General features: G+C 46.3%; 1 protein-coding gene across 3 annotated transcripts in view; it reads right to left on the reverse strand.

Moving 5' to 3' along the window:
- The window catches only part of ddhd1b (DDHD domain containing 1b), an 85,568-nt gene that overhangs the window by 52,359 nt on the left and 18,259 nt on the right, over positions 1–14,950 (reverse strand). For all 3 annotated transcript variants that reach the window (XM_061811463.1, XM_061811462.1, XM_061811464.1), the window contains exons 6-7: positions 5,692–5,798; positions 5,227–5,483 (exon numbers count right to left, since the gene is read on the reverse strand). In XM_061811463.1, coding sequence (XP_061667447.1) covers positions 5,227–5,483; positions 5,692–5,798 — 364 coding nt within the window. The remainder of the gene's footprint in view (positions 1–5,226; positions 5,484–5,691; positions 5,799–14,950) is intronic.

The following is a 14,950-nucleotide window of genomic DNA, read 5'->3' on the forward strand; positions in this document are numbered from 1 at the left end:
TCCGATTAGAACCATGGCTAGCATTTCAGGCTAGCGCCGCTAACATTACTATTTACCCCAGTTTCTACCCCAGTCCAGGTCGCTCCTATCAGTCGCGGAGTTTCACCGGTTTGGGTGCACACATCTCTCCCGGCGGTAGTAGTTTTTCAGAATTTGATAAATGATGTGCCACTGGAGAGACTGAACAAGAATGTGTTCGTCTACCTCGACGATATTTTGATCTTTTCTTCAGACAAAGCTTCCGACATCGAGCACGTCAGGGAGGTGATGCAGCAGCTACTACGACATAACCTATATGTCAAGATGGAGAAGTGCGAGTTTCACCGGCGTTGCGTCACATTCCTGGGATTCATCTTGGCCGAGGGACAGATCCGCATGGATCCCAGTAAGGTCGACTTTGTTCTCCAATGGCCCACCCCCACCAATCACAGGGAGGTGCAGAGATTCTTAGGATTAGCTAATTTCTACCGAAAGTTCATCAGGAACGTCAGTTCCATAGCTGCTCCCTTGCACACCCTCACTTCACCCCCCAATTCATTTGAGTGGGATGTGACCAGCCAGGAGGCCTTTGACATACTTAAGTCAAGTTTCACCACAGCTCCAGTCCTCATCATGCCATATCCAGAGAGGCAGTTTGTGGTGGAAGTGGATGCATCGGACTCGGGAATGGGAGCAGTACTCTCCCAGAGGTGTGTGAGGGATGGGAGACTTCACCCATACGGCTTCTTATCTAAGAGACTGACCCCGGGCGAACAGAATTATGAGGTGGGTGATGGAGAATTATTGGTGGACAAAAAGGCGCTGGAAGAGTGGAGGCACTGACTGGAGGGATGGCAAGAGCCATTCCCGGTCCTTACTGATCATAAGAACTTGGAGTACCTGAGGGCCCACACGAACAAGACCGTCTACCATCCCGGCATGGTGAATACCCGCTCAGTAATTGAACAATGGTTTTGGTGGCCAAACCTGGGAAGGGACGTGAAGGAGTATGTCAGCGCGTGCCTGATCTGCATGGCTAATAAGACCTCTCGCCTGCGACCAATGGGTGAGTTGCAGCCACAACCAATTCTCTCTCGCCCTTGGTCACACATCTCTCATGACTTCGTTACAGTCTGTCAGGTCTCACTGTCATTGCCCACGTGAGCATTGAAGTACCCCAGCAGAACGATGGCATCTCCAAAGGGAGCGCTCTCGAGGACAACCTCTAAGCACTCCGAATAGGGTGGGTACTGAACTGTTGTTGAGTGCATATGCACAGAACGACCGTCACAAAATTGCCTGGGATTGCCTCAGGATCCCCCCGAAAGAGGATCAATTGGCTGGGAGAGGGAAGTCTGGTTATCCCTGCTAAAGCAGATAAGTGGTAGAAAATGGATAGATGGATGGATGGATGGATGGATGGATGGATGGATGGATGGAATTTGCTTCTCCTGATATAATCAAATAGCAACAAAGTTTCTGTACTTCGTTAGTTTTTCAAATTATTCTGAAGTTAAGCATTTTATTTGAACACAGTTTTTTCATTCACTTGCTCTTAATTTCAAATATACAGCCCTTCTTCTTCTTCTTCTTTTCCTTTCGGCTTGTCCCGTTAGGGGTCGCCACAGCGTGTCATCTTTTGCCATCTTAGCCTATCTCCTGCATCTTCCTCTCGAACCCCAACTGCCCTCATGTCTTCCCTCACCACATCCATAAACCTTCTCTTTGGTCTTCCTCTCGCTCTTTTGCCTGGGAGCGCCATCCTCAGCATCCTTCTACCAATATACTCACTCTCTCTCGCCTCTGAACATGTCCAAACCATCGAAGTCTGCTCTCTCGAATCTTGTCTCCAAAACATCCAGCTTTGGCTGTCCCTCAAATGAGCTCATTTCTAATCCTATCCAACCTGGTCACTCCGAGCGAGAACCTCAACATCTTCATTTCTGCCACCTCCAGTTCAGCTTCCTGTCGTTTCTTCAGTGCCACCGTCTCTAATCCGTACATCATGGCCGGCCTCACCACTGTTTTGTAAACTTTGCCCTTCATCCTAGCAGAGACTCTTCTGTCACATAACACACCAGACACCTTTCGCCAGCTGTTCCAACCTGCTTGGACCCGTTTCTTCACTTCCTGACCACACTCTCCATTGCTCTGTATTGTTGACCCCAAGTATTTGAAGTCGTCCACCCTCGCTATCTCTTCTCCCTGTAGCCTCACTCTTCCCCCTCCACTTTTCTCATTCACGCACATATATTCTGTTTTACTTCGGCTAATCTTCATTCCTCTCCTTTCCAGTGCATGTCTCCATCTTTCCAATTGTTCCTCTGCATGCTCCCTGCTTTCACTGCATATGACAATATCATCTGCGAACATCATGGTCCAAGGGGATTCCAGTCTAACCTCATCTGTCAGCCTATCCATTACCACTGCAAACAGGAAGGGGCTCAGAGCTGATCCCTGATGCAGTCCCACCTCCACCTTAAATTCCTCTGTCACACCTAAGGCACACCTCACCATTGTTCTGCTGCCATCATACATGTCCTGTACTATTTTAACATACTTCTCTGCCACACCAGACTTACGCATGCAGTACCACAGTTCCTCTCTTGGTACTCTGTCATAGGCTTTCTCTAGATCCACAAAGACACAATGTAGCTCCTTCTGACCTTCTCTGTACTTTTCCACGAGCATCCTCAAGGCAAATAATGCATCTGTGGTACTCTTTCTAGGCATGAAACCATACTGTTGCTCGCAGATACTTACTTCTGTCCTGAGTCTAGCCTCCACTACTCTTTCCCATAACTTCATTGTGTGGCTCATCAACTTTATTCCTCTATAGTTCCCACAGCTCTGAACATCCCCTTTGTTCTTAAAAATGGGAACTAGAACACTTTTCCTCCATTCTTCAGGCATCTTTTCGCCCGCTAGTATTCTGTTGAATAAGTTGGTCAAAAACTCCACAGCCATCTCTCCAAATTGCTTCCATACCTCTACCGGTATGTCATCAGGACCAACTGCCTTTCCATTTTTCATCCTTTGTAGTGCCTTTCTGACTTCCCCCTTAGTAATCATTTCCACTTCCTGGTCCTTCACTCTTGCCTCTTCAACTCTTCCTTCTCTCTCATTTTCTTCATTCATCAACTTCTCAAAGTATTCTTTCCATCTATTTAGTACACTACCGGCACCAGTCAACACATTTCCATCTCTATCCTTAATCACCCTTACCTGCTGCACATCCTTCCCATCTCTATCCCTCTGTCTGGCCAACCTGTAGAGATCCTTTTCTCCTTCTTTCGTGTCCAACCTGGTGTACATGTCTTCATATGGCTCTTGTTTAGCCTTTGCCACCTCTACCTTTGCCCTACGTCGCATCTCGATGTACTCCTTTCACCTCTCCTCAGTCCTCTCAGTATCCCACTTCTTCTTCGCTAATCTCTTTCCTTGTATGACTCCCTGTATTTTGGGGTTCCACCACCAAGTCTCCTTCTCCCCTTTCCTACCAGATGACACACCAAGTACTCTCCTGCCTGTCTCTCTGATCACCTTGGCTGTCGTCGTCCAGTCTTCCGGGAGCTTCGGTTGTCCATCGAGAGCCTGTCTCACCTCTTTCCGGAAGGCCGCACGACATTCTTCCTTTCTCAGCTTCCACCACATGGTTCTCTGCTCTACCTTTGTCTTCTTAATCTTCCTACCCACCACCAGAATCATCCTACATACTACCATCCTATGCTGTCGAGCTACACTCTCCCCTACCACTACTTTACAGTCAGTAACCTCCTTCAGATTACATCGTCTGCACAAAATATAATCTACCTGCGTGGTTCTACCTCCGCTCTTGTAGGTCACTATATGTTCCTCCCTCTTCTGGAAATAAGTGTTCACTACAGCCATCTCCATCCTTTTTGCAAAGTCCACCACCATCTGCCCTTCAAAGTTCCTTTCCTGGATGCCGTACTTACCCATCACTTCTTCATCGCCCCTGTTTCCTTTACCAATATGTCCATTACAATCTGCACCAATCACAACTCTCTCGCTGTCTGGGATGCTCAGAACTACTTCATCTAGTTCCTTCCAGAATTTCTCTTTCAACTCTAGGTCACATCCTACCTGTGGTGCATAGCCGCTAACCACATTATACATAACACCCTCAATTTCAAATTTTAGTCTCATCACTCGATCTGATACTCTTTTTACCTCCAAGACATTCTTAGCCAGCTCTTCCTTTAAAATAACCCCTACTCCATTTCTCTTCCCATCTACTCCGTGGTAGAATAATTTAAACCCTGCTCCCAAACTTCTAGCCTTACTACCTTTCCACCTGCTCTCTTGGATGCACAGAATATCAACCTTTCTCCTAATCATCATGTCAACCAACTCCTGTGCTTTTCCTGTCATAGTCCCAACATTCAAAGTCCCTACACTCAGTTGTAGGCTCTGTGCATTCCTCTTTTTCTTCTGACGCTGGATCCGGTTTCCTCCTCTTCTTTGTTTTCCTCCTCTTCTTTGTACAAATATACAGCCCTAACTTTAAAAGTTAAAAGTTAGGGCTGTAAAAGTTATACAGCCCTAACTTTTATTATTGCTCGTATGTTTGATTACCCAGAGAAAATTTGTTGGATGGGTACATTTCAAACCATTCAAAGCAAGATAAGACAAAACAGAACCATGAAGAAATTAATGATGGGTGTTTTTCAGTCATATGTTGTATTTAAAAAAACCTTTCACAAATTCTACCAGGGTATTTAAACTTATGAGCACAATTGCACGTATATGATTTTATATGTACGCCTGTCATATTGGAATGTCTAGAATGATAGTCTAGGCTACACCTTTTTGACAACCTCCAGGTGGCCTACTAGGAGGAAAGTGTATAACATTTTCAGAAACTCTAGGGGACAGTGGGATAGTGGAGTGAAAGTGAACAGTTTTTTCCATAACCCCTAGATAGTAGCATACATTCATAAAATGAGAAAGTCTTTTTGATTTTTCTCCTATACGTTTATATAATGCACACTCGATTTTTGACAAGTTTTGGGGGAAAATGTGCATTTTACATGAGACATTACATTCTCGTATTAGTGTACATGCAATTTTGATTGAATTAATTCGAAGATTGCTGTTGTGAAAATGTACCCTGCATAGTATTGTTTTTTTCCTTTGGTTAATGCACCATCCATTCACAAAGTTTTGTAGCAGAAGTAGTAATTGAAAAAAAATCTACAATAAATATTTAATCCAGTTAAGTACCTGAGGCGTGTGAGTCTGAGTTGCTCCTGAAGATGGCGCTCTTCCACACTTGGCCAGCGGGCCTTAGTTTCTTCAGGATCAAGCACTTCTAAATGATGAAAGCGTACCGGGTCCCAACCGGTCATGATGTCAAAAGTGATGACACAGCCTAAGGAGTGTGACACGATGGAGACCTTCCCATTTTTTTCAAAGTCTGGATTTCGCGAGCAGAAAAGTGAGTAAAGACGGTTCAGCTCAAGAGTCAGACCTCGGGTAATCTACATTCACAAACAAACACAATGAAAATTAGTCATATATGAAAGATATAACCAAGGAATTATTGCTGTTGCTTTTCTGCAAATTCACTATTTACAGAAACATTAAACCATTTTAAAAATGTTTTTTTCCCGATAACAACCAAGTGCCAGATGTCCATGGCCTCTGAGGCTCTGTACGAATTTACAGGTGGCCATAAAATAGTCTCACCTCATCTCTGTAAAGCGGGCTAGTGTAGTACATGATGTCCATAGCACTGCTGTTCAACATGTCTCTGAGACCTCTCAGTTTGTCTGGAGTGATGGTGTCCACTGTGTCTGTATGGGCATACATTATTAAATGTACATGAACATAACATCTCACCTTCAGTTTGATGCTGGTCTCATAGATTCAAGTCACATTTGGTAGAGCAAGTACCACAGAGAATAATAATAACAACGACAACAGGCGAAACAGTGTTTGATTGGTGAGCACATCTGCCTCAGAGCTCTGAGGACCAAGGTTCAAATCCTGCGTCACCTGTGTGGAGTTTGTTCTGCCTGTGCCTGCATGGGTTTCCTCCGAGTACTTTGGTTTCTTCCCACATCCCAAAAATATTTATTGTTGTTTGATTGAAAACTTTAATAGTGAATGTGCGTGTAAATGGTTGTTTGTTTATATGTGCCCTGCGATTGGCTGACGACTAGTTTAGGGTGTACCCCGCCTCTTGCCAAAATCAACTACTAACTACTAGCTACTAACAAAATGACCAAGTCAAAATGATCTATCCACTACAAAAATCCAAAACATCTAATTATTTTCAAATGTATTGATGATTCTTTGTATATACAATTTATAATGATGTACCTTGAATAACTGAATGAGCCAATATTGCAAAACACACATAATAATTAACGATTAACATCTTTCATGTTCATCAGTCATGGTGGAACAGTATTTGGACTTAATAATCTTCATGTAAGAAAAGGGTGACTTTTGTTATTGTTGTGATAGCCAGCGTGACAGTGTTGCTGCGTCGACGTAGACAATCATGCGAAAGCGTTATAGCTGTAGAAAAGCGGCTGCTTCGGTCAGTCGCTGCCACAGATCTTCTGCCGTGAGCATAGTAGGCCACGCCGGGCACTTGAACAGGTGCGGCATGTTGTGTGGCCCGGTGCCACAGTATGGGTAGACGTCGGGAACTGTTTTGTGGCTGTTCAGCAGGCGACAGAAGCCCGAGCAAAGTTGGGCGAACGTGCTTCCCAAGGCAGAGACCGTTTGTTGTCGTGAATTGGAGGTGGGTAGCCCCCAAGGACGATGTTAGGCTTGTAGGCCAACCTGGTGTTAGTGACGGCCGATGTGTGGAGTTCAGAAAGTCCATGCTTGTACTGTTGGTCGTCTAGCCGTCCGTTGGTGCCGACGAACTGGTCTATGTCCGTTTCCCAACGAGAGATTTTGTAGATTTTGAGACGCTGTGGTTGGATGCGACGTACCAGGTCGCTGTTTGGATGACCCGATCAATGGCATTGAAGCAAATACTGCCTAGACAGCAGTTCGTTGTGTTGATGGACGGGCAGGGTCTTGGTTTCAACGTGCAGGTGGTCGGTGGAGTCCATCAGGTTGGCTGGCCTGAAGTTCCCTCCAATGGCTGTCTGCTAGGTTAGGTGACAAGATCGGGGCGGCATAGTTGAGCAGGGGCTGTCCGATGGCTTTGTAACTGGTGGCCTGCACCTCCTTGTTGGCACCCTAGGAGGCGCCACCCAGTGCTTTCAGGGCATTGACTCGAAGTGACTTGAAGTCCTTCGCGTGTGCGGCAAACGTAAAATGGGTGTCGAATGTCACACCAAGCAGCTTCGGCTGGTTCACCGTTGGAATCACGTTGCCGGAGATTTGAATTCCAAGGTCGAGGTTGAATTCGGCGTTCCAGTTCCAGTTGATTTTGGCGCTGAGAATTGAAGGTTACGATCCGTGAAGAACTGTACAAGGCGAGGCAAATAGGCGTTCAGGGCAACGACGAGGTCGGCGACGATCGGGCCGGATGCAAGCACCGTCGTGTCGTCGGCGTACTCGACGACGCGAATGCCGAGTGGCAGCGCTGGCATGCTGCTGATGTACGAGTTGAACAGAACAGGCGACAGCACACCACCCTGTGGGACGCCTTGTTTGACGCGACAGTGGCGGCTGATGGCGCCGCGAAACTCGACGAAGGCCTGATGACCACGGAAACAGCCATCCGAAATGGATTTCACAACGAATGTGCTTGTCAGCAGCAAATCCACACCGCCTCTGGGCGGTCAAAGACTCGTCAACCCTTTCCGACGCAGTTGTGGTGCGTTTGGCGTCGACAGAAAAGGGTGACTCAATAAATAAGTGGAGCCGAATAATTCAAAGGAGATAGCACATTTCCTCATGTTGGGGTACTTTTCCTCTGCAAGGAAGTTCCACAATTGTCCATGAGCTCTCATCTTGACCTCAATGTTGGTTTGTAGAGTCAAAATTTCTTTTTTCACTCCAGAAGGGTTCAGTGCTGCAATGTTTGATGTGAGTGAATCAACCTCAACGTCTTCCTGAAAAGGATAGCACATGAATGTAGCGACTGGCTCAAGCAAAGAAAAGTCTTGAAAGTATTTGTCAAACTCTGACAGACAACTGTCGATCTGCTCCATGTAACATACACTGTCAAGTTGTTCACATGCCTTCCCTTGTGTCTGCAGCACTGAGGCCTGGTTCTGGAAATTTGCCAAATCATGGTGCTTTAAGGGAAAATATTGCAATTTTTTGTTTGAAAGCGTTAACTGAGCTGATGATATTGGTCACTGTTTTGTTTTTTCCTTGCAGCTCAAGGTACAAAAAGTCTGGTCACGCATCCTCCTGCCAGCACTTGGCAATCAATCCATTCACACGCCCAACCAACGCAGGTGCTCAAACTGTGGTGATAGACACCAATTTGTACACTGGGAGCTGTTTTCTTGATAAAACCTTTTTAAACATCTGAAATATGTTATGTTGAGGCTACCCACCTCCAATTCACAACGACGAACGGTCTCTCCTTCGGGAAGCATGTTCCATCCTCGCCCAACTGTGCTCGGGCTTCTGTCGCCTGCTGAACAGCTACAACACAGTTGCCGTATATGAAATTTTGCATCTGTTCTTTCATGGGAAGTAGTGTTAATGGCTCCTTTTTTGCAGTGATATCACCAAACACCATACAAAAGAAAATGCAAATCTGGGCTGTGTAATTCACATCCATAGATACGTCCAACTGCAGTAAGAAACACACAATCTCCAATGTCGTTCCACATTTGCCAGGTTAAATCCTCAGCCATGGCTTTCCAGCGACATGTACCTGGATGTCTTGACAGATGCAGTGCTTTGATTGAGGATTATATCTTTGCCTTATTAACTCCCCGCACAATGAGTCAGCTGCTTCAATGAATGCCTCTTTTACCATATTTCCATCTCGGAAGGACTTGTTTTTAATGATGATATGACACACCGGGATTGTTGCTTTGGTGGCTTTCACTTTTGAAGTTTGTTGAGTGTAAAATGACTGCTGTCCAGACAACTAGTGATTGTATTGCTGCAAATTCTGATGTCAAATCTCAACCAAACCAGATCAAATGTTTTCACCTCACACAACAAAATGGCACATTGCAAATATTAGTGTTCTCAACAACCACATGCAATTAATCCTAAATGGAAAATCTCAAAATGGAAAGGTGACATTCAGAGGCGGTCCAGCTTTCATTTTGGTCCCAGAGTTGGACAGGGGGAATCACCCACTTTGCAGCTGGGCAGAAAGACCAGAGCCCCTTGTTGTTATTTTTAAAGTCCCCACACAATGAGTCATCTGCTTCAACGAATGCCTCTTTTACCATCTCTAGGAAGGGCTAATTTTTAATGACAAAGTGACACACCCAAAGGATGCTTCGGTGGCGACATTCACTTTTGAAGTTTGTTGAGTGAAAAATGACTGCTGTCCGGACAACTGGGATATTAGTTCCTTAATTCTCTTTCTCAGCTCGTTTTTTGGCGGGAAGTCGGTGTTGTGTTTTCCAAGAAGAGTCCGAAAATTCCACTCCACAAATGCAAATGCACTTCGAATATGACATTGTGGAAAAAAAAGTCCACCTCCCATTCTGTATGAAAGTGAAATGTTTTTGCCTTCTTACTTGGTCCAGCTCCCTCATTCAGTTTGATGACCATAAGATTTAGCGAGGGCTTAAAATTCACTGACTAGGTTGTAAGTTTTCCTGCGTTCAGCGCCGTTGTTTACCCATGAGCGATGATGTTCCATCCCTCCATGTTCTTAGCCGTTTATCCTCACAAGGGTCGCAGGAGTACTGGACCCTATCTCAGCTGTCAACAGGCAGGAGACAGGGTACATCCTGAACTGGTTGCCAGCAAATCACAGGGCACATGGAGACAGAAAACAGTCGCACTCACAATCACATTGGGGGTCAATTTAGAGTCTTCAATTAATGTTGCATGTTTTTGGGATGTGGGAGGAAAAACGAGTAGCCTGAGGAAACCCACGCAGGCATGGGGAGTACATGCAAACTCCACATAAGCGGGGCCAGGATTTGAAACCCAGTCCTCAGAACCGTGAGGCCAACGCTCTACCCAGTTCCATCAGCGTGCCGCCTACTTACCTTGTATTCAAGCTAATTAATTTGATACTGCAATGGACATCCGGCGGCACTGTAACCATCAAACGCCAAACCAAGCTGCATATGTCTCAAGGGCAAGATGCCTCGGCAGACGACCAAGGGGATGCCTGCTTTAACTTCGCGCATCGATGCTAAACGCATTACAAACCAGTCCCAAATGGCATCAAAGCTGAGACAGAGGCCTCTGGTTTTGCTCCCTGATCCTAAATGAATTAACCTCCAAGGTTCCAAGCCAGCCTGAAGAGGCTCACCAACAGGCTTCTCTTTCTTGCTGAATCCACTGACACTTCCTCCTTCTGGCTGGGACAATGGCTGGAGCACGAGCAACCCCCAAAGGTACTGAAAACCTACTGGAACCCCGGATGAACTAATCAAAATCTTCACTGGAGTTGAATATTATGTAATATGTTGAGAACTTTACATGTACGCCACCAGTCTTACCATTGGAACAGTGCCACTCGTGATTGTGTTGCTGCAATTTGAATATCTGATGTCAGATCTCAACCGAACCAGATCAAATGTTTTCACCTCACACAACAAAATGCCACATTGCAGATATTAAGTATTCTCAACAACCACATGCAATTAATCATAAATGGAAAATCTCAAAATGGAAAGGTGACATTCAGAGGCGGTGCAGCTTTATTTTTGGTCCCAGAGTTGGACGGGGGAATCACCCCCTTTGCAGCTGGCCAGAAAGGCCAGCCCCTTTTGTCGGGCAAGACTGGCCTAGCCACCCACCTCACACACATGGTGGCAAGGACACATCGGATCCTTCCCCACAGGAGGGCATCTGGCCAGGGCTCTGAGCTACCCCGTTTGGGGGCCCGGGAAAAGTCAGTGGGGACTGAAACGCTCAGTACACATCCGCTCCGAATGTCTTGCGAGCAGTGACATCTGGGCCCCGGCTATCGTGCCTAGCAAGGTTTTGTTTTCATGCTCCTTTTAATTAGTTTTTTTTTTTGGTTTTTCCTCCTTTACACCTAACCCACTTGTTCCCATATGCAGACCAGACCGGACCAGACAAACATTTAGAAGCTTGACCAGCCTACCAAACCGTGTTTTACACACGTAAATCCAACTCACTGACTACTAAAAATACAGATTAGAGCATTTTTGGGTTTAAACTATTGCAAACAGGAGCCCCCTGCCACATGCATTGTCACTACACCCTCATTTCACCCTCAGATCACAAGTCTGTCTGGTGGCTGTCCAGGCCACCCAATGCGCTGCATTCCGGCTGGGTGGACATCCTAAAGGAGGAACCCAAAGGCATAGCAGGAACCAGACGGCTGCAGCTGATAGCTTCAGATGAAAACCTCAGGACGTGGATAGTTTGCCGCCGAGGCGTGGTTGTTAGGCGGCCCAAAATCGGTCGCCGTCGAGCCATGGTCATCAGGCGGCCAAGGATTGGTTGCAATTGTGGCGTAGTCATCAGGCGGTTGGAGATTGGTCGCCACCAAAAACAGGAGCGGAGGGCGACCGGGAATCGGTTGCTATCCAGACGTGGTCACCAAGTGGCAGGGAATCGGTCGCCGCGGAAACAGGAGCGGAAGATGGCCGAGGATTGGTCGCCATCAAGGCATGATCATCAGGCGGCCAGGAATCGGTCAAGCAAAACAGGAGCGGTAGGCGGCCGGGGACCGGTCGCCGTTGAAACAGGAACGTGAGGTGGGTGGGGACTGGTCGCCGTCAAAACAGGAATGTAAGGCGGACGTGGACTCGTCACTGTCAAAACAGGAACATGAGGCGGCTGTGAAGTCATCACCGCCACCGGCACAGGAACGAGAGGCGGCCGTGAAGTTGTTGTCGCCACCGGGACAGGAACGTGAGGCGGCCGAGGAAGGGTCGCTGCTGAAGCGTGGACGTGGTCATTGAGCGACCGAGGATCGGTCGCTGCTGAAGCGTGGTCGTCAGGCAGCTGAGGATCAGTTGCCGTCGAGGCGTGGATGTAGTCATCGGACGGCCGGGGCCCGAGCCACGCCCATGGCACGGTGGCGAACCGCTGTCGGGGCGTGAGCGTGGCTCGGCTGCCACCGACAAGTGGGAACGGCTTGGCTGCGGCTCGGTCATCACCGCAGCGCGGTCATGGCTCGGCATCAGCTCGGTCGCCACCGTGACGTGAGCGTAACTTGGCGGTGACTCGTTCTCCACGCCAACGTGGGCGTGGCTCGGCAGCAGGTCTGTCGCCACCGCGACGTGAACATTGTCCGATTAAGAATCAGGCAGCCGGTCATGTAAATTTAGGCCTTCCTCATAACCCGAAAAATCTGAGTCCAAGAAAATATTTGGTGGCGACCTGGTCGTGTTTGGAACAGAATCAGGGCTCCCGGGTGCTGCAGGGCCGCGGTGGGCGAGGACAACATCACGGAGCCCTCCTGGATAGGAGATGCTTTGTCCTCAGGCAGGCGACGTGACTGGCGGCATAGCCGGCGACTCCACCTATTCCCTGCTGGGTCCTGTGCTGGCCAGTCGTTCTGTCATGGACCAGCGGCACGGTGGCAGACCCAAATGCATGTGTTGCAGGCAACGACATAATTTTCAGAGTGGGGTTTATTCCAAAACAGGTTGAAACACAGTTTAAGCAGTCCAAGAAGGCAGAGGCACAAAAATGCTACACTAAAGACGGGATCCAAAAACATGAAACGATGTCCGATGACTAAAGAGCAACCTAAGAACTTAACAAGACGTGGATGAACAAAAGGGCACCTACTCGCTGTGACAAGAATAGCTCTACAGTAGACTTACTCTCAATAGTGGAGAATCCAACTTGAAGTAAATGTAACGCAACAAACTGGCAAATGCCAGTGACAAATTCCAAACTTAAATGCCTAGTCAATTAGAGTGCCGAATGCGAAACAGCTGTGACAAGTGTCAAAGTTGGCCCCGCCCAGAGCAGTGGCCTGGGCACGCCCTCATGGCAGTGGCCAGGCCTTACTCATGACAATTACAGGTTATTTGTCACTTTTCACATCACATAAACCTGGAATTTGAACAGTGTCATTTATACTTTTTTTTTAAGCAAAATAAGTCATATTTATTTGCCAAGCATGTAAAAAAAACTAGAAATTTGGTCAACAACAGAGATGCAACTTGTGTAGCGCGATGAGACTACTACAATTAGTGCAAAACTAATGTATAATTGGCCTGACAGAAATGTGACAAAAACTCAAGACAAAAAATTGGCAGCATGTTGCAAAGGAATTGTAAATGAACTGTTTAAGAAGTTACTGGCAAGAGGGACGAAGCTGTTGGAAAGTCTGCTTGTTTTAGTTGCTATTGTTTGGCATTGCCTATTTGAGGGAAGGAGTTAGAAGAGGTGGCGACAGGGATGTGGTGAGTCCAAGAAATTTTTTCACGCTATTCTCTCAGTTATGGGAGCGTGCAAGTCCTCATGGGTCAGTAGGGTTTATCGACAATCTTTTCAGCTGTTTTGATTGTTGCAGTCAGTGATGGATGAACAAGACTGATTCGAGCATTTGTGCAGAACTGCTTCAACAGATCCTGTCCCAGGCCATGCCTCATCAGAAAAAGCAGGAAGTACATCCTTTGCTGGTCCTTTTTGAGGATGGAGTTGATGTTAGTCTCCACTTCATGTCCCGAGAGACTGTAATTTCCAGGAACTGGAAGGTCTCAAAGATGTTTTTTCTCAGTTTAGGGGTTGATCGCTTGTAATTGGTTAGTGATTGTAATGCATGTCAGACAGTTTTTAGTCGTAAACTGTTTTTCTCACTTCAATGGATAGTTTCTCTTTGCAATGTTATTTTTTTTAGTTAGCTGGTTTCAAGCATAATTACAAAGGGGCCGAGACCCAATTCAATATGCATCATCTTTAGCCTGGCGAAGATGCTTAAATTTGGCAGTGAACCACAGCTGGTTGTTCATGAACATGCAAAATTACTTATTTAGTCCACACATCTCTTCACAGAAACTGATTTATGATGTGACAGTGTCTGTATATGCAGCCAGGCTTTAAGCTGAATTTTCAAAAACACTCCAATCTGTGCAATTTAGACAGATTTTAAGTACTATCTTTGCTTTGTTGCTCCACTTTTTCACTGTATTCCCCATGGGCTCCCCGAGGTGCTCAGAGAGCTCAGTTTGGAGGCGCACATTACCGTAATATGTATAAATGTGTCACATAAGACAACGAATAGCATATGCATTTTTTTATCACTCTGTGTACCTGTATACAACTATACAATGTGATTGTATTTTTTATTTTTCATCCATACCTAAATATAATGCGCTCTATAATGTTTTTGAAAATATTTTTGAAAAATTTGCGCATTATTTTTTAGAAATAATGTTACTTGTTCAGTGACCGTTATAAGTGCTAAAGACAGTTTTACTTTTATTGTACTTTCATTATTTGCTTAAATATGACCTTATACATTTAATCAACAGATAAGGCGTTGACCATCTGCTAATCAGAGAAAGATGAGTTGTGCAGCACGGCGGCTGTCCTTGATCTTTGTACGCAGAAAACCATCTGATGACATCCTCCTCGCCCAAGCGTTACCGTGGAGACGAACAACACCAGATAAGGAGCGGAAAGTTACTATCCCGGCTGAAGAGCAGATTTGGGGGAGGCAGCAACTTTTACATGGACCCATACATATAAAAACCTTGCATTACCGGGCAGCTTTTGACTTCTTCTTTAGGCTATCCTGCCAGAAGGCACACGTCTCGTGTGCGGCAGACACCTAGATAAGACCCGGACGTCTGTATTGCACATTCCTTTGTAATAAATCCATTTGCTATTAACTTGTCTAAACATTGGTCATCTCTTCCTTGAGCCGTGAACACGCGTAGGGTCC

This window comes from Syngnathoides biaculeatus, chromosome 23, assembly GCF_019802595.1.
Source record: "Syngnathoides biaculeatus isolate LvHL_M chromosome 23, ASM1980259v1, whole genome shotgun sequence".
NCBI classification, from domain to species: Eukaryota; Metazoa; Chordata; class Actinopteri; order Syngnathiformes; family Syngnathidae; genus Syngnathoides; species Syngnathoides biaculeatus.